The 18,775-nt window shown below is 35.4% G+C and overlaps 1 protein-coding gene across 5 annotated transcripts in view; it reads left to right on the forward strand.

The window, feature by feature from the left end:
- Positions 1 to 18,775, forward strand: part of DNTT (DNA nucleotidylexotransferase) — a 146,502-nt gene that overhangs the window by 47,663 nt on the left and 80,064 nt on the right. For 3 of the 5 annotated variants that reach the window (XM_072931136.1, XM_072931138.1, XM_072931135.1), the window contains 2 exons: positions 2,012 to 2,078; positions 4,800 to 18,168. In XM_072931136.1, the coding sequence (XP_072787237.1) occupies positions 17,966 to 18,168 (203 nt within the window). In that variant the 5' untranslated portion in view covers positions 2,012 to 2,078; positions 4,800 to 17,965. The remainder of the gene's footprint in view (positions 1 to 2,011; positions 2,079 to 4,799; positions 18,169 to 18,775) is intronic. The other 2 variants (XM_030276146.4, XM_072931137.1) reach the window with 2 other exon arrangements.

An 18,775-nucleotide genomic window follows, 5' to 3' on the forward strand; every position in this document is an offset into this window, starting at 1 on the left:
CCAGATATTGTTTGGACCAAAAATAAGCAAACCTCCTCTCCACTTCCAGTCAGCATATTCCTGAAAATTAAGTTGGGAAAATGAAGTTCTAAGCCTGTTAAATAAAGGCAGACAAAAGGAGGAATTCCAAAGAGGAGGAGAGCTTGAAGATAGATTGAGAAACAGAAGTTAGAGAAATTGAAGACATTGACAAGTGGAGAGGGTTTTAGAAGTGGAAGGGTACAAAAAGTAAAGAAAAGGAGAGAGGAAACAAGCTGTATAAATAGAGAATGTTTCTCAAGGTTTTTGGGCTTTTGTTAAGCCCATAAATAGGGCTTTTACATTTCTTATGTCTTTAGCCTGCTGACATAGATAAAATTTAATGTGCAGAGTTTATTTGGCAGTCAACAGAGAATATGATAAAATCTCAATAAGAAGGACAATGAAAACTGAGAGATCTAATTTTTAAAAAAAATTCTGACTGTGTTTGGGGAGATATAAAAAAGATATTTTGAGAGATACTGTGTTTAATAAACTGTAAATGAAAAAGCTATCAGGAAGAAAATGACAAACTGCTTTTGAATTTTTCACATTTGACTCACAAAACTCTAAGACTGTCATTTCATAACCTTTTATTCTAGATCATTCTTATTAGCTTTGCTTTGTTTATCATTTAGGTAATGGTAATGTTGAACATCTTTCACCATGGTATTAAATGAAATTACATCTAGGTAAACTGCTCTCATGATTACAGGAGGGGTATGAATGGAAAAAACACTCAGTGATGGATTATCTCCCACACCAAATGTGGAGCAGTTTTCCATTGTTATATGCTGAATAAAGCCAGAGTTTGGTGTGTTTATGTCAATTCTCTTTTCATTTTTCTTGTGAACTTGCTTTTGTCAACCTTCCTCCCATACCTTTAGCATTTCCAGTTCCATTGTCACAGAGATACTCAGGAAAAAACATGAGCTTTCTTTGCACAGTGGCAAAGTGCCTTGTATGAATCAGTGACAATACAAAGTTGTTTCTGTTTATTCTCTCCTCTTTTCTAAAGCCAGCATCCATCCTAATCATGTTGGTTTCTTTCCAAGGAAATGTATTACTTATTGGAAAAATGCTGGGGGGGATTTTGTTGTACCAGGTGGAATTAGTGGGAACGAGGGTAGTAGTTGACTGCTGCTTATGTTGGTGCCATGAAAGTGTATTTCAAGATTTTTTGCTGTTCCTGGGGAAGGTACTTAGAAATGTTTGCCTCAGTATTCATTCACATTGGAAACTAATGGAGGATACTCCAGTAACACTTCTCTTGTGTGTTGTAAACATTCCTCTGATAAGCTTTTTAGGGGTCTGGATATGAGGTGTTTGGTATGCATCCATCTGCTGACAGCATTATAAATATTGCATTTCTGACCTTCAGATTTTCTCTTTTGATCTCTGGTTAAATGATATATTTGCCAGTTTGACACTGCTGACATTCTGTCTGTTTGGTCTAGCATTGTTATACCATAATTCCTTGTGATCCCATTGTCATGGGAATGATATATCTCAAATGATGAATGTACTTTGAAGCAATGTGAGGAATAAACACACTGGCTAAACTGCATTTGCAAGAAGAATTTTAATTGTAAAATTCCCACTTCAGTGTACAGTATAATTTATTTACCTTATGTCAATATATTTAACACTGCTATTTTATCAGATAATATAAAGGAGGATAAGCTACTATTTGGGTGGATAGTAAATGTTTTAATTATGGTTTTCAACAGATTTCCCCTTTTGTTTTCCCTTGCACTGCATTGAGCAAACTTGCATTTGCAAGACAATAAACTGAGCAGTAATAGAAATAGAAGCTTCCTGTTTTCCCTGAGTCATGTACTTTACTTCTCTACAAATATGATTTTCTCTAGAACTGGTGAACATTAACTTCACTTCTAGAGAAGTGAACCATAAACCATAGGAAGTGAGAAAGAGACTAAATTAACTCAAAAATTTGCACTCTAGTATAGTGTTTTTCTTATGCTTCTTTTAGGTTTTTGAACACCTCAAAAGCAGTCCTACCTTTGAATTCCATGCCTGTTTTCAAGAGCTGATTGGAGGTATGATGTGAATAAATACTTGGTAATGTTACCTACATTCCTGATAAATTGAAGTCTGTTTAGATTCAAGTATTTTATGAAAAATCAGTGGGAGTTTTTTTACGCATAACCTTCATGTCCTCATTCCTTTGTTATTAAAGTGAAATGAGAACTTAAAAAGTTGACAACAAATGTCAGGCTGATAAAAACCTTACCAGTGACCTTCAAAGCAATGAGATTTGACTATGATATGCTTATCCACTGAGGCCAGAAGTTAGAAATCAGATGATGCAGTGATGACTTTCATCCTCTGGAACGCACATGTTCTGCATAACATCCCATGCCTCATTTGTCACCTCTTTCCACTGTACAGAGCATGATCTATTATTTCTGCTTGCAATTTTGCATCTCTCCATTGTTGACAGACTACAGCAGACAATTGAATTCCCTGGTAACTCTCTCCTCTTGGTCAACTGTGCTGTATGCACATACAGCATACATAATGCTTCATACGCTGTGCTGTGTATGTGATTGGCACATATGTGTGCAAAAGCCATGGGAACATTCACTGGCCCTGATACACCTGTATCAACAGAATGAGTTGGAATGGCCCATAGCTTATAAGAGATTAGAAGATATTTAATGTCCTCGTAAAATTACTTTTATCTGTATTCATCTCCACTTTTTCCTGTTGACTTGGGTGGCTGACCTTTAGTTGGAATTTCAGGCAGAGAAATCCTTTTATTCTTTAGAGTTAATATTCTGTGAGAGTGTGTGCTGCAGGCACTCTGATCCAGTGTCCATCACTGACATGATGCCATCAGTGTTGCTCCACCAGCACATCCAGCTTTTGGATTTCTACTGGTGGTTTGCAGGGTGCTTACATCAGCTTCAGTCATGTGATTGTTTCTGATGTTAAAGTAAGCTCAATAACATGTGAGGGATAGTAACCATCAAGTAATTTCAGGTTGCACCGGGAAAGCCTCATAGTCACTGACTCATTGAATAATTTTTTTTTTTTTTTCCCCTGAGGATCTTGCTGACCTCTTTACCCCATAACTTTATCTATCAAGACTTCATAAATAATTGCAGATCCAAAAGGAAGCTTTAATTTAGGTATTGAAATTAAGTGTCTTAAGAACTGAGGTTCTGCTCTGGATGGACTCAGGAACTTCATGATAAAATAATTATTTTAATTTTCCTTTTTGTTCTCATAACAGATGAATTGCACTCAGCTCTCTTAACTCTTGTTTCTCACACCATGCAAACCCCTGTGAGTCAAGACTTTCTGTAAGAGCAGAACAGTAGGAGAGAAAGGCCAGAAAGAATGCAATATTATTTTTTTGTGAGAGTTTTCTTGTATCAGTCTCCTTCAGATTTTTTATCTATATCCCAGGAAACCTGAGAGCCCAGATACTTGCTTGTTAAGCTAAATAAGCTGAAACTCCTCTCCTGCACAAGTGTGGTTAAGAATCTCTAAGAAGGTGAGGAACATCCTGGGAGGAATATGGTGGCCAACTTTGGCTGTGTCTCTGAAAGTCTGGTGTTCACCCTGCTACTGATACAAATCTGACTGAAAAAAAGACCAGACTCTTCTGTTTGATGGGAGCCAATATTTTAATTCATAAGGATTACCTTCCTGACTCCTATTTTTTTTTCCATGAGTTTCTGTCAATTTGCCTGCTTTTAGATTACAAATTGCCTGTGTGAGTGGGGTGTTTCCCTCATTACTGAAAGATTAGAAGCACCTCAAACCAAGGTGATTCTTTTGTGGAAAAGCAGCTTTCTGTGTCTGTTCACCCTGTCTGAAAAACAAAGCATTCATATTTATGGTGTTTAATTCTCTAAGAAAAATATCCTTATCTGTACTGCCTTTAACTAGTAAGAAAATACATTTACAATTAGTTCCCACTGTGAACTCCAGTTTAAAAACCTCAAAACTAAATCGTGCAACTGCATATAGAAGAATCCTAGAACATCTGCCTTACAAATACAGTCTTACAAATGTCTGTTCAAATTCAATCAGTACCAGAAAGAGCAAAGTAGAAATTTAGCATTTCATATACAATTTCAGTGCTATTTGATAGCTTCATAATAGTAGAAGTTAGGAGAAATGCTGAATAACCTTCCTTGTTTTAGAAGTATCACTTCCTTTAAGAAGGAAGTTATAAAAATTTTGCCTAATAGAGAAATTTTGGTTTTTTAATTTAACATTATTTGGAAACTTTAAAAGCAAAATCAAATAAACTTCTTGAATGGAGATGACACCATTCCTGTTGTTCACAGAGAAGATGAAAATAGTACTGGGAACTATTTGTCAAATGTTATATGGAGTTTCAGTATTGAAGCTTAATTTTTTTTTGAAGGGATTTTAAGAGGTTTTTGCCAAGTTCCGTTGTTGATTTTATCCTTTATATTGTTTGCACACTTTGAGTGTTAAATGTTCTAAACAAATTTTTTACATTAAATCCCACAGAATATGCTGCAGAAAACTGTTAATCCGATTATTTTGTTTAGATATCTAAATTGCAAATCCATTGCAGATAAACACATTCGTTTTTATGAATGGAATAAGCAAAGATAAAAGCACTTTCAGAAAGGATGCCTTTTAGTGAACTGTTTTATTAGAATGACCCCAGAACCACTCAGTTAAAGTTCAGGGAGAAGAACTTGAATCAAATGAAGTTCTGTTTATTTCCAGAAAGGATCTTAATCCTTAGTGTGCTTTGCTTAATGTTACAGGATCTGCTGGGGGAAGTTAATGCTTGCTGTTCTTTGAAGTTACCAGCTGAATTCTGAAGACTTTGCAAGAGAACAGAGCACTTTGCTGGACTGACACAGCACAAGGGAGGTGAAATTATATCACTGTTAATTAATGTTTTTCTGCACATTTTGAGAGGATGAATTGGTGTTAAAAAGAAGTGAAGAGGATCAATGGTAACTATGCATTTTGCTGTTTGAATAACATTTCAGATTCAAAATATCAACACACTTTCCACTCCTCAAGCTTATGAGGATGTGGTAGAACAGGGAATGTGTGTTGACACAAACTGCCCTGAGGAATAAGCTGTTACAGTCAGTTATAGCAGGTGAGAGACCCTGTGTGTTTTCAGTCAGTAATAGGGTGAAAACAGAAACCAGGAAAGACTTTATGAATTTTAAGGTATTTAAGTTGAATGAATTATAATCTAGGGCAGCCAGTCTTTTACAAGGTCTAACTAGTAAAGCTTTCTTCTAAAAGATTAGCACAATGAAGTTGCAAGTCCATTTTGAAATAGACTGCTTGATTTGAAGAACGAGTAGTGAACTTGGAGGTGAAAGCTTTCTCACCAAATATACACAGAGAATAGGTGCTAGTGGGCCACATATAGATACTGTACAGTTTTTTCCACTTCCTCAGGAAAATATAGTGAATACTATTTTAATTTGATTTTATTTCACTGTTCTACATTTGATTCTTACAGGATTAACAAATATGATTTCAAATAAGTCATTGCAGTGGCAAATCTTCTAACAAAAATGCTTAGATGTATTTATTGTCCAGGGTAAATTCCAATAAGAACAAAACACTAGTCAGCAGATCTGACTGAATCAATTCTCTTCCTATATATTTATTCTGAAATTTAGTAATGATGAACAAAACAAAGCAAAACAAAGAATGACAATTTGCAGTTGCAAATATCTGCTATCACAGACTTAGTGAAATGAATCAGTTTCTATGGATTGTAATACTCTGGACCTATCTTAGCTCTGTTGCTATACATACAGTGCATGTAGGAGGTGGTAGCATTTAGTTCAGAGAAATACAGAGCACTATAATGTCATGTTGTAGCAGTCCATAAGGGGGAGTATTCAACTGCATTGAATCCTTAGAGTTCAGGAGCAGAGAAAGAAGATCTAATGCAAGGAGGTTGATCTCCTGTTGGTAGTGAAAAGTAGTATCTTAAAAGAGTTTGGCAGTTCTTTAGACTCAAAATAGTTTTTACCTCATGTAAGCATAAAATCAAATAGCAGATGTCTTACTGATGCAGAACCAGTATAATTAATTTTCAAAAATGGAGGGGTGGGGTTTTTTTTGTTGCTTGGAATAGTTTCCTCATTTATTTGACTGGATGGTTAATATATTATGAGTTAAATTTGTAATATTTATACATACAAAATTACTGTTTAATTTTCGTTCCCATATTCTTGCAGGTTCTACCTGTAATTTTACCATAGATAATTGATGTACTTCTTTCATGTTGATGTTGCTTACAAAAGGACCTTTCATTGTTACTGCTGTAACTGAGATAGGAATCTAGCCCACAGTAAATGTTCATGCAGGAGACATTTGCAGCTGTCAGGGTTGGCAGCTCATTGGCTTATTTTGAGATCTGTGGATAAAACCCAGTGCAGATTAATGACAAGATATAAGATTTTTTTTTTTTTTTTTGATAACTGACACTTGGTGTCAAGGGGGCTTAACATGACAGTTGGCTATTAGTTTATCCTGGAAAATTTTGTGTGCAAGGCAATAGAGCAAAGCCATGCTTTGGAAAGAAAGTGCTATACTTTGCCTTTTATTTGGGAATCTCCATGTTCTTGTTAAATTTACACAATCTAAACAAGTCATAATTACCAAAGTTAGACAGAATTCTTAATGTTTCCCTGTTTGTCAGCAGTGAAAATACAACAAATACAGAATTTTGCACTGTAGTAATATGCAACAGACTCTCACTGAGCCTTCATTATCAAAATATTGTTCTAACTCTAGAAAACATTTTCAAATTCATTTTTATTATGACTAGCATATGAAAGGGAGATAAATGTTAAAGTTTCATCTTCTTTTTTGTCAGCCAGGACTGATATTCCCCATGAGCAAACACCACCTTGTAAATAAAAGCTGTGTTATGATATGTCAAGTTCTGGCTGGTGCACTTTCTGGTGAATAGATTTTTGCTGATTATATAACTTCAGGACTTAATATTTGCTCAGTTTGACATGAGCTCTTTAGTGAAGACTTTATTTGAAGACGATCTACAGTCATTGATTGTAAGCCTAATGGATTTTGTCTCCACTTTTGGATTGATTAAACAGTGATTTCTGAGTTAGACATTTAGGAATGAGTGATATTGAACACAGACATTTAATGTATGCTTTTATGCTTTAGTAAACCAAGTTCAAGAACTGTGTCAACAGTAATTGAAAACAATACTTTATCTCTATCAAACCATCTCTGAAAATGGACAAAAATACTGAAATTTGTCTTAATGAGCCAGAGATAATAGTTTCATTTTTTGAAAGGATTACTTTTACTTGAAATAAGTTTGTGTCTAGAGGAAACAAGGAATGTGTTCTCAGTCTGGAACAGTAGTTGCTGCTCCTTTCTCAGGTGAACTATTTGAGTATTTGATGGTCCTTCCTTTCCCCAGCAAAAACAGTGACCACAGAAAAAGGAATTTTAGCTGAGTTGTTCTTAGCATAGACTTGTCCTCATGTAGCAATATCATCCCTTTGTTTTGAAGTAATTAATCTAAATTGTTCACTGAACAATTCTTTCTGATGCCTTGTGAGGCTACCTAGAACAGAGGTTAGACAGTGTTAAAGGAATAAAGTAGGTTTTTATTAGAAAGGCCTTCAAGGGATACACCTTGGGCAGTACAAGAGCCTGGCCGTGGCTCTACCCAAGATGGACTGAGAGTCATGAGTTTTCACACTTTCATAAGTTTTGGTCCATTTACATACTGGGGTTAATTGTCAATTACAGCTTCAGGTTATAAATTCCCATCCTCCCAAATTGCTCTCCTCAGTTCCCTGTTGTTTACTTTTTGGGCCTGAAGCTGCAATGGTGCCCTTGGTTGTCTGGCTGGAAAAGGATTGTTTTGTCTGACTAAATTGTGAAGAGAACTTGAACAGAGTTATATACTATAGCAGTACAGAATCTGGAAAATATGAAAGCTAAAACTTAAGGCATCATTTCTCCATTTCAGTTTACTGTTCAAATATTTCTGGATAAAATACTGCTAGATGTAACACTGGAATCTGGCCTTAAAAATGATTAATTTCCATTTTATGGACAGTATTATCCGCTTACAAGTTTCAGTTAAATTTATGAGATTAGGTTAGAAAATTATATTTAGAAAAAATCACATGAAGAAAGAAATTAAACCTCAATGGATAGAACTAAATTTTATATGAGGGGTCATAAGGGTCATATGTGCAGTGAGACTGGACTTGTCATGTCTTAAAAAGGCATGCATCATATTCAGCCATTAAGCAAAATATTATGGTATAATGTGCTCTCCTGGATGATACAGTAATAAGCAGTTGAATAGCAAGAAAATGTGCCTCTGGTTAGTGTACTCCCTGAATCCCTCAGGAAAAGTCACTGTCCTGAATCTTTGTTGATATATGACTGCTGTCTCCAATAAAGTCATACCAACTGAATGATAAATGTTTTCAACTTTGAGCATTTGACCTACCCAATGCAGACAAAATGTTTTTAACATTCATAGAAGTGAAAAGTGTATATATGTGAATGCAGCAGTATGCAAGTTAAAAGCACATTTCTTCTGCACCAGTTGTAAAGGGCACCACTCCTCCCTAGGTCCTACTGAACGCTTGTTTACTTATTTCGGTTTCTAAAAACCTTAGAAGAGTCGCTTATTGAAACACAAGTTTTTCCTTGCCATCTATTTGTGTTTCAATCATACTAGCTGAAGCAGAAATAATCCAGAAGCTGGCCTTAAACCAGGAATGAAAATGAAATTATTTCTACTTAGTGTAGAAATCACAGCACTCATCTTGGTCCTCTTTTTCATGAAGTCTTCAAATAGGTCCGTAAATTCATAGGCATTAAGGTTGGAAATGACTATAGAGTGTGACCTTTGACTTAACAGAAATTGATTTATGTAAGAAAACCTGCTTGTTTTATATCCTGTGACTATGATTGAACTTAAGAATATACTTCATAAAAATATTCAGTTTTGATAAAGAGTTTCTGGTGTTTGTAAATTTGCCATCACCTGCATAAAAATTGATGAAGGTGAATGGATCACATTTGCCATGTATTTCTGGTGAGAGTTTGAATACATCAAGATATCTGCATATTGCATCACATGAGTCTAAATATATTTAAGTCTATCTCATTACGGCTTGTCCTGATGTGTCAAAATATGACTATTAAAAACCAAGAGCATAGTTAACGAGATGCCTGCAACTTGTTTAAACAAGAGCATATATTTTTAAAAAATCCAAACCATAGTCAACCCCCACCCCAATCACTGTTCAGTGCTGTTACCAAAATCTTACAAAGATCCAACAAATAAGATATTAGACTGATTGCTCTGAGATTTACTACTTTTCAGGCATATTCGGCATGAATTGGGGTGCAAAATGATGTATATTTGGGTGTGTCTGGTTTATTTGTGGTACTGATGCAATCTTAACAAAGTTGAGTGTTTTTAATGCATCTGTTTAAATAGATGTCAATTTAATGTGGCTTCTTGGGAAATACAGCAACAGGACAGACCTTCAGTCATTACTGTAAGGAAAAAATAGTCTCAAATTTGACAAGAAAAAAATCTGAGTGATCATTGTTTTGATGCATTGCTAAAATCTTCCTTGCTTGCTCTGGAGATAATTGATCTAGCCTTTCTTAAAAGTGATTAATAAAGTGACTGGCTTTACTATATATTAAATGCCTTCTCAGCTGGATCTTCTATCCTTAGTTTTCTCAGGATTTGCAAGGGCAAGGTTTTTCAAATTTTCCCGGATGGTTTATGGAGTCAGGTGCAGCAGTTGACTTCTTTTGGCTCAGACATTTTGGAGAGAGGCCGAGTTGTAAGGTTTGATGTCAAATGTACAGTACTGTGACTGACAAGGTAGTGATAAATTGTAACTCCACCTGTTGTGCACTGTATATTTAGTAGTTTCATTTTACAAGTTTCTTTTCCATTATTTTCCTAATGATTTTACCCAATGAATGTGCTATATTCCTGTGCCAAGCTGTTTAACATAGCTTTGAGAGCACACTATGAAAGCAAATACATAAAGTAGAACTGGTCTGAAGAAGTATTGCCAACTGTCTACTGCTTAGTCCTTTGAAAGAGTTTTCCTTAATTTCTGCCCCTCACCTTTACCCTTTCGTGCTGTGCTGCTGCTTGTTTACAGAGGTATTTGTGCTGTAACCTGCTTGTGGGCTGTGCAGCTGTGGAGGTGACATGAGGTGATCCTGCTGTGGTTTGCTGTGAAGCAGAGGGAGCGTGTGTGCTGGCTTCCTATCATACCACAAAGGCTCCTGGGTTTGTGTTTTGTTGTCTCATGATTTTGACCAATAAGCAGTAATGAGAATATGTCTAAATGGTTGATAAAAGTGAGGAATATTACTTCCTCTAATACCTTCTCCATGAAATGTGAGTTCATTCCCTCCTAGAAACATTTACTCTTACAGTCTTATTTAGGTAGTTTCTTTAACCTCTCTTTGCCATTATTAATAAAAAAATATATATGATTGGTTCCTTTCACCATGCTGTTTACAACCGAACAGCAACAGCTCTTGAAAAGTTGATCTGAACCTTTTTTTTTCCCAGCCATCTAAGCTGAGCATAATTGCCCACAATTGTGTGCCCTCTCTGTCCCCAATCACCTGGTTGTCCCCGATTCAACCTTCTCTCCTTGTTTTTAACACTTGTACAATGTGTAGGATCAAGAAGACATTTTAACTATACAACCTGTATACAAGTGAAATAAGGAGCCCGGAATCCATTGAGTCTGTATAAAAGGAAAGCATACATATAATTACTCTCTGTAATAATGTAATAATGACAAAGAACTTTCTGGATTTACTGAAGTATGAAAATATGCATGGATTTTTCCCTCTGCAGGTTGTGCAATATGGCACATTTTGTACTTTATTAGATGCCTACACAAGATAATGGAATGTCAGATTTTCTGTAGATACAAACCCATACTCTTAGCAAAATAAAATTTTATCAATGTTAACTGCATGGTTCAGTGATTATGATACAGTTCTTTAACTAAACTTGTGTGTAGTTTCTATATCCTGTCCCATTTTGTTTATATAAAATTTCATTACTCAGAAGAGACATCTTAGATTACTTTCCAATACATTAAAAAGCATGACTACATCTTATATCATTATTTTAGTAGTTTAGTAGTATTGAGTATCTTCCTCTACAGACTTCTTGACATGATTTGATATACATTCACTCACAGCTGTCAAAGCTGTAGTCTGGGTACACTGTTATGGCTTCCTTGTTCTTTGAAGGTCATTGTACAGCAGCTGTGCATGTTATGCTGAGAAATTCAGGTGTTCTGTGTGATGAGCCTGTAGAACACAGACTGTTGGCTAAGGCCAAAAGAGAGAAAAAGCACTATTTTCCTCAGTGCCTCATGTAAGTAACTTGGTGGTTTGGCCTAAATATCTACAAATTCTCCTCTTTTACTCGTTTGCTTGGGAGAGTGAAAGCTTGAGTGGCAGGTTGGTGTGACTTCTCTGGTATTTGACTCAAGCTTGCAGAAGAGCAGCCCAGAGTATCAGGAAATGAGCTGGCTGGTTTTTGAAAACATGTATGTACTTAACTTGTCAAAATATTATTTCTTGGCTATATAATTATTTTGGGATCTACTGGTACCTGCTGCCTATAACCACAGCACAGTCTCAGGATTTAGGCCTTTAGGCCTCTAACTAGTCCTGATTTACATATTTGTAAAATAACAGTGTTGCACAGACAAATTTAGCCCCTATTTTGTTTTTCTTGTTTGTATGGATGACATTTTGAATTCTAGTGCACTACAAACCTCACAATGATCTGCTGACAGCAAAAGAAAGCTATGATATTGAATTGTGTCCTTGATAACACCACAAAGTGCAAAGTGACTAAAAATAGCATGTATTTTTAGTAAAATTTGAGTAAATTGCAACAGAGCAGCATTTTCAAATATGTTTACCTGCTTTATGTCCTTCTGACTGTTGTGCTTCAAAATACATAATAATAATAAGTTTAGCACAGGAGAAGAAAAAGCAGAAGGATATAGGAAACCTTATGGGAAGAAAGAAATTGAAGTTTTCCGGTGAAATTCTTATTATGTTGTGTTCTTTTGATTTGTCACTTAAATATTGAATTACCAGCTGATTAATAGCTATGTGACAGTATATTTAGTCTGAATTTTTACATAGAAGAAAATTAACTTCTGTTTCTTAAAACTGAATCTTCTCTGCAACAGAAAACACAGAAAAGAGGGATAAAGCTCATAATGTAACTACCTCAGGTGCAAATGTACTGTGTGTCTTTGAAAAGTATAAAAAATGCGTCAAAGCTTGTGATGAAATTTTCTAATAAGCAGGTGTGCAAGATAAAATAATGGCATGAGACTTGTACCTATCATCTAAAGAATCAGATGACTCTAAGGGCTGCCTTTTCAAAAATGTTCTACAGACAGTGGTTTCTTTTTTGTAAAAATCGGCCAACATATGTTCACTGCTAAGTAAACATGTAGTGCTACACTGGGGCGCAGTTTCTGGGGGCTAATGCAACTTTGAATTGATTAAGTAATACTGAGTTTTCTGCAAGATGAAACAATGGAAGCAAACCTTGAGATAGTCTGGAAAAAAAATGGCTCATAGCTTGGAGAAATATTTTTTTATGCAGTTGAAAATAAATTAGCCTTCTTTGTAGTTGAAGGTAGAGCCATCAAATCCACTCTGCAAAATAAAAAATCTATAAGTATTTTGTGATACTGAGGCAGCTGCCAAATTATTAGGTGAAGTCAGTAAGAAATGGAAAGTATGCTTTTTGTGGAAACTGTCAAAAACTGTTTTGTGTTATAAAATTCCTGCTGCCTGAGTCTAAAATTTTCTGCTATGAATTAATTACCTAGCTAGTTACTTCTGCTGTAATTAGTTCTGCATTAGTGGAACGCAGCACCTAAATAAATTAAAAAGGTGAGAATTCTGCTCTATTCCACTCTGCTTTTCACATTCCTTCAGTTCAAATTTCTAGGATTAAAAAAAAAGGCTTCTAATTTATTTTTCCTTCACCTGCAAAATTCACAACACATCACTTGGATGAACATCTGTTTTGTTTTCTCTCTGTACTTAGCACATAGATGTGTCTAATCCACATCAGCAATTCCTTTGGCTTCTCTGGTGCTGGCTCTGACTTTTTCCTGCAGCTTATTTCAGTGGAGTGTGCAGAAAGATCTCTGTCAGGACTCACTGTGCTGTTAGGTATTACCTGTTGCTTTTCCTCAATAGCCAAAAACGGATAAAATTTATCTTGGTTTGACTTCCATAAGCTCTTAAGAAGGGGGCATTTTGTATAATATTCATAAGTTTTTCTTCCCTTTGCAACACCATTATTTATGGTACTTATTCTTACTTACTTCTCTCTTTTATATTAATTGGGCAGATTATCTCCTCAGATTGATGGTGTGGGAGCTTTCCTGTACTACTAAAAATTGAAAGATTTATGTGAATCATGGCAATAGCCTTTTCCCAGTTTTCATTATTTTGGTTTAGGTATATTTTTCCTTATTAAATTCATCATGCTTTACTACCTGTAAATGTAGAAGGTATAAATCTCACACATGTTTGTACATTCTGTAATGTAAATATGTCTGGAAATGTTGCAGTGTCACTGCAAAGTGCATCAATTCTACCACCTTAGTAACTATTACAACAACTAAATAAAAGAAGATAAATGAACAATTAGATGTTTTATATGCAGTGTCCTACTAGAGGAGCAGAAGAGGACATAAATATTATTTATAGATAAAGAATGATAGGAGTTATTATAACAGTGTTTTAATTTTATTATAATTTAACCGTGTTTATTTCTAGTCTTATACAGTTATAGAAGAAGTTTCTGAAATTTCCACAGAAACAATATTGAGTCATTGCTGAGATAAGTAACATTTACAGCTGCCTAAATTTAGACTGTGCAACCCTGTTTGTGTAGCTCCTCATCTCTGGAAGGTTGTCTGGTATTTCTTAGTTAATGGAAATATCTTTAATACTACCAGTGAGATGCTGCTCAAAATCCAGGCAGATTTACCATTGTAAACTATGCTTGGAAGAGATGTGTAACTGTCAAAGGAGCTGCCTGGCCATGTATAGTGATGGGATTATGCAGATATGTCTCTGCTTGTTGCTAAAGGTTCACAAGGCTCTCATGAGACTAAAGTATAAAGAAAACCATTGATATACCAGCACAAAAATCAAAGAATAGTCCAATAACAATCACAACAAAGAGAAGCAGCTACCATAGGCAGAGTAACTGAAGAGAACAATTGTAAACCTTGTTACTGAACAGAGAGACTGAAGGATGAGTGAAAATAATAGTTTCCAGGGAATATAGGCATATTGATGTGAGTAGGAAACAGCTCCTGCCAGGATTTGTCACCAATTACTTTTCCCCTGTGCTGTAAGGGAGAACCCTATTGCTCTATTTAATTATTCAGAACTACGATATTGCTCTCCCCTAGTTTCTTCAGAAAGGGCTTAGGGAAAAAAACCTAACCTTTGTAGAATACCTCTGTATGCAGTAAGTTAAACAAGCTGTTAGCTCTTGGTATGATCTGAGAGATGTTTCCAAATAAATTCTTTTTATTCAGATTTTCATTTTTAATTGGGTAGCCAAAAAAAAAAAAAAAAAAAAAAAAAAAAAAAAAAAAGATAACCAGCACTTTTGGCCATATATATCACAAATATTGTAAATTTGATGACAACAGCTGCAGAATTTTGTGTCCTCTCTAAGTAAACTTTATATGCCAATATAATAACATCATACAGCCAAGTGGGCACATTCAAATCATACCATCATTTATCTAAGTTTTTTTGAATTCTTGGTCATATGGCTCCTTATGGAGTTTGTCACCTTTGATGGGAATAATTCAAGCACCTATAGCTCAGAACTGCCCCCTAAAAATATACTAGTGGTTCAAAGAATAAAAATATCACAGAATCAATAAGGCTGGAAAATACCCCTAACACTGAGTCCCACCTTTGACTGAACACCACCTTGTCAACCAGACGTGATACCAAGTGCCACATTCAGTCTTTCCTTAAGCACCTCCAGGAATGGTGACTCCACCAGCTCCAGGTGCACTCATTCCTATGACTAATCACCCTTTCTGTGAAGAAATTCCTCCTAATGTTTAACCTGAATCTCCCCAGCTGCAGCTTGAGACTATAAAAATGGATTTGGGGAATTTATTTTTAAACTAGGAAAAACACCTGCTGTATGATTTTTAGACGCTGAAAGATTGGTAACACAGGTATAAATGACAAAGGAAATGCTTAGCAGTCAAGAAAGCCAGAATTCAAGCAGAAGAGTAGTAATGGGAATATCTACACAAAAACAAATGTGAGAAGCATTCAAAAATTTCCATGAATTGGTTCATTGGAAAATACTGAATTACTGAAGAAAAATTACTAAATGTGAAATAAGAAAACATCCAATCACTTCTCTGATTTTTATTGTTGGTATTTGGGATATGTTAAAGGCAAATTTCACAATTCTCCTCATGAAAGCTGCATGAATGGACAAGTACTATTTTATAAAATATTTACAATGCAGCTCACATGACATCAGGGCACTGAAAGACAGACAATAATCAAAAACGTGCACTGAGGACATGTGAATACTGTAATTCAGAGGGGATGTGTTTTGCAGCACTTTTCCTCTCAAAGAACCTCCCTTTGAAGTTGATTAGCACTCTGCTCCTCAGAGGAGTTTGGGATGCTGTTGCTGGCACCCGATGTGGGTGTCAGCAAGTGATGAAAAATGTTTACTTAAATGGCCATCAGTATTTGTGTCAAAATCTTAATCTTTGCCTTTGATAGTGTTCAACAGTGATCCATAGCAAGGACATAAAAGTTTGTTCAGATTTCCCTCAAGGAATGTGAAATACTCTGAACTCCATGAGGCTGTAATGAGATGGAAAATTTCTGCAAGTTTCAGTGGTTTTAGGCCACAATTCATATATGGTGTCATGACTCAGGTAAAAGTATACTTTCCTTTGTCATAAAAAATAGACATGCTTTTTCTCTGTTGTATTTGCTTTCTCTCTAGTGCATGTTCTACTTTCTGTGGTACTGTCAAAAATATTATGATATAATATTATAGGAGAGTAAGTAATTCACTCATCTGGGATATGGAAATTCTGCTAATTTTAGAATGTACATTTAATAAAATTGCATAATTGGCAGAGACTTTTTCATATTATACTGTGTTTATTAGAGAAAATCTCTTTGCATTAGGTTCAAAGCCAGAAATTGATTTCCAAAGGAGCCAAGTGCCTAGGTTGCTTAGATATTTTGAAAATCCCACTAGGTCTCTGTTTGCAGCTTTTTGGCACATAAATACCCTCGAAAAGCTGGCTTAAGACTTATAACAGTAACACAAAGGAATAAAAACTTGTTATTCAAGCCAGAAGGATTTTACTGGCACTGAGCATATTGATGTTACACTGGGGAAAATTATATTTACATGTTATAGAGCACTGAATTAATTATAACATAAAATAAAACTTTGTTTAACATGTGTAAAGAATCTGTTCTCCAATACATTATTCCATGTAAGGATTGAGATAAAGTATTTTACCAGCCTAGGAAAGTTATAAACAGGGAAGTGACCAGTGTTCAATGGTTAATTAGTAGTCTGGATAAAAGACATGGAAAAACCAAAGCAGATTGCTCAGCCTTAATACCAGATTCATTTCTGGTTTTCTTTTGAATAAGCCTCTTAAAGTCAGCTTGTCCATTTTCCAGTTCCTATGAAAATATCTCATATAATTTCAAAATAACCTTGAAATGATTTATTTTGACAATTTTAATGTTATAAATCCAAATGAGGCATAGATATTTTGGCTTTTGGGTTATCCCTAGGCAAGGGAAGAAATGAATCCAGTATAATCTATATACTGCACTATGTATATTTTTTTTTCATGGCCTCAGGAAGACTCCAGAGCTGAAAGCTCTATATTAATTTTGGATGGTTAGTTTCTATTCTGATGAAAAGTATTTCTTATATCTGCAATGATACAGCTGAAGCAGTGAGAGCTATAGGGCTCAGAAAATGTCTGCAATACTTCTATAATTTAATCTTAAATTCAGGCCGTAATTGCAGGAAACAGATTTTGATTAACTTTCCTGAAACTCAGCTGTATATCCATCTGTAATAAAAGAACTGAAAATATAATGGATAGACCTGATTTAGGATTTTTTCCTAAATTTTTCCACCTTGCTTCCATAACATGTAACATTTCTGGTGTGTTGTGAAGGACTGGTAATATCCAAAATTCTCTGCTATGTTAAAAAAAAATCCAGCTTGACGTGGGAATAGGTGTATTTACCACTGAAGTAGATTCGTGCTGAAGTAGATGCAGAGGCTGTATGCCTGATTTATTGTGCTCATCTTGCTCTAAAAGAAATTCAGGGAGATACAGAAATGGATATGACATGACACTGGCAAAAACGTTGGTGTAGTTCTGCGATGAGCAGTACCCCTTCCTCCAGATAAGGAATGTAAATGGCCTCCACAATCTGCTCCGCAGCTGTTTGGAGGTCACTGGGTGCAAAAAGGTGGAACTGGGTCATTCAATTAGCTGAAGACTTGGTTGAAATTTTGAGATTATTTGGTTGATCAATATTACTTGGATAGTCTTTGCAGGCAATGGCTGTTTTAAGGAATTAAATAATCTTCACACCTGGCTGGAGTATTTCTGTTGAAGAGGTCCCAGCTGGTAGAGAGTGAGTGATGTTTCTGCTTGTGTAGCACCTGCTTTTGATTTCAGAGGGGAAACAGGAAAATTACTTCAATGGGTGGTGATATCAAATACAGCTGTTGCCTGCAGAAAGCATGTTACATCTATTTTACTAAGGGAAAGCACTTCTACTTTGTACCATGGACAGGTTCAAAGCTCCAGCTGTAATCTCCCAGAGGAAGAGACAGAAAGGGTTGCATTCCCCAAAACTTTCCTGCAGTTATGAAATAAAATTCAGTAACTTTGTCATTTTTATTATGCAGAGGAAAATGGGGATGACCAGAAGGATGTTTTTGATGGAACTGGGAAGAAGAAAAGGTTTCAGAATAGAAAGTGAGCTAAGGTAGGAAAATATTTATATGTTTTGAAATAATGCGTAGTAATGCTGTTTGACACATTTAAATTCAATAAATATAGTCATATAAAGACTGTGATAGAAGCTTTCGCCTATGTTTTTGGAGGACATATTTGGCTCTTTCCATTATAGATATGTTTCAGGAGTTCAGTGGGTGTTCCTAACATTTCTATTGTCTTCTGGACAGAGAGCAAGGAAAGCACAACACTTAGCAAAATTTCTATTTTTTCACTTTTAAAATGTGCATTTCTAATTTATCTTAAATCTGTCAATTTTCATGTGTGTGCATATAAATTGTGTCTTTAGCTTATCTGAATCACTCATTGTTTATTTCCCCTTTGAAGTCAGTTTAATATTAATCTAAATTTAATGGCCAATTTTGAAAATGAAAAAAATTTAAATGTATGGGAATGGAAACGGTGATGGGTTAAGGAGGGCATTTGTCTACATCATCTCTGGTATTATAGTATTTAAATTTTTTACCCTAATGTGAGTCTCAAAGTTATGGCTTATGCTTTGGTATAATCTGGAAGAGCATTGGAGAAAACTCTTAGGAGTAAAATACCATGGATGTGGCATTTGAGAGTGAAAACGC

This window comes from Taeniopygia guttata, chromosome 6 (assembly GCF_048771995.1).
Source record: "Taeniopygia guttata chromosome 6, bTaeGut7.mat, whole genome shotgun sequence".
NCBI classification, from domain to species: domain Eukaryota; kingdom Metazoa; phylum Chordata; class Aves; order Passeriformes; family Estrildidae; genus Taeniopygia; species Taeniopygia guttata.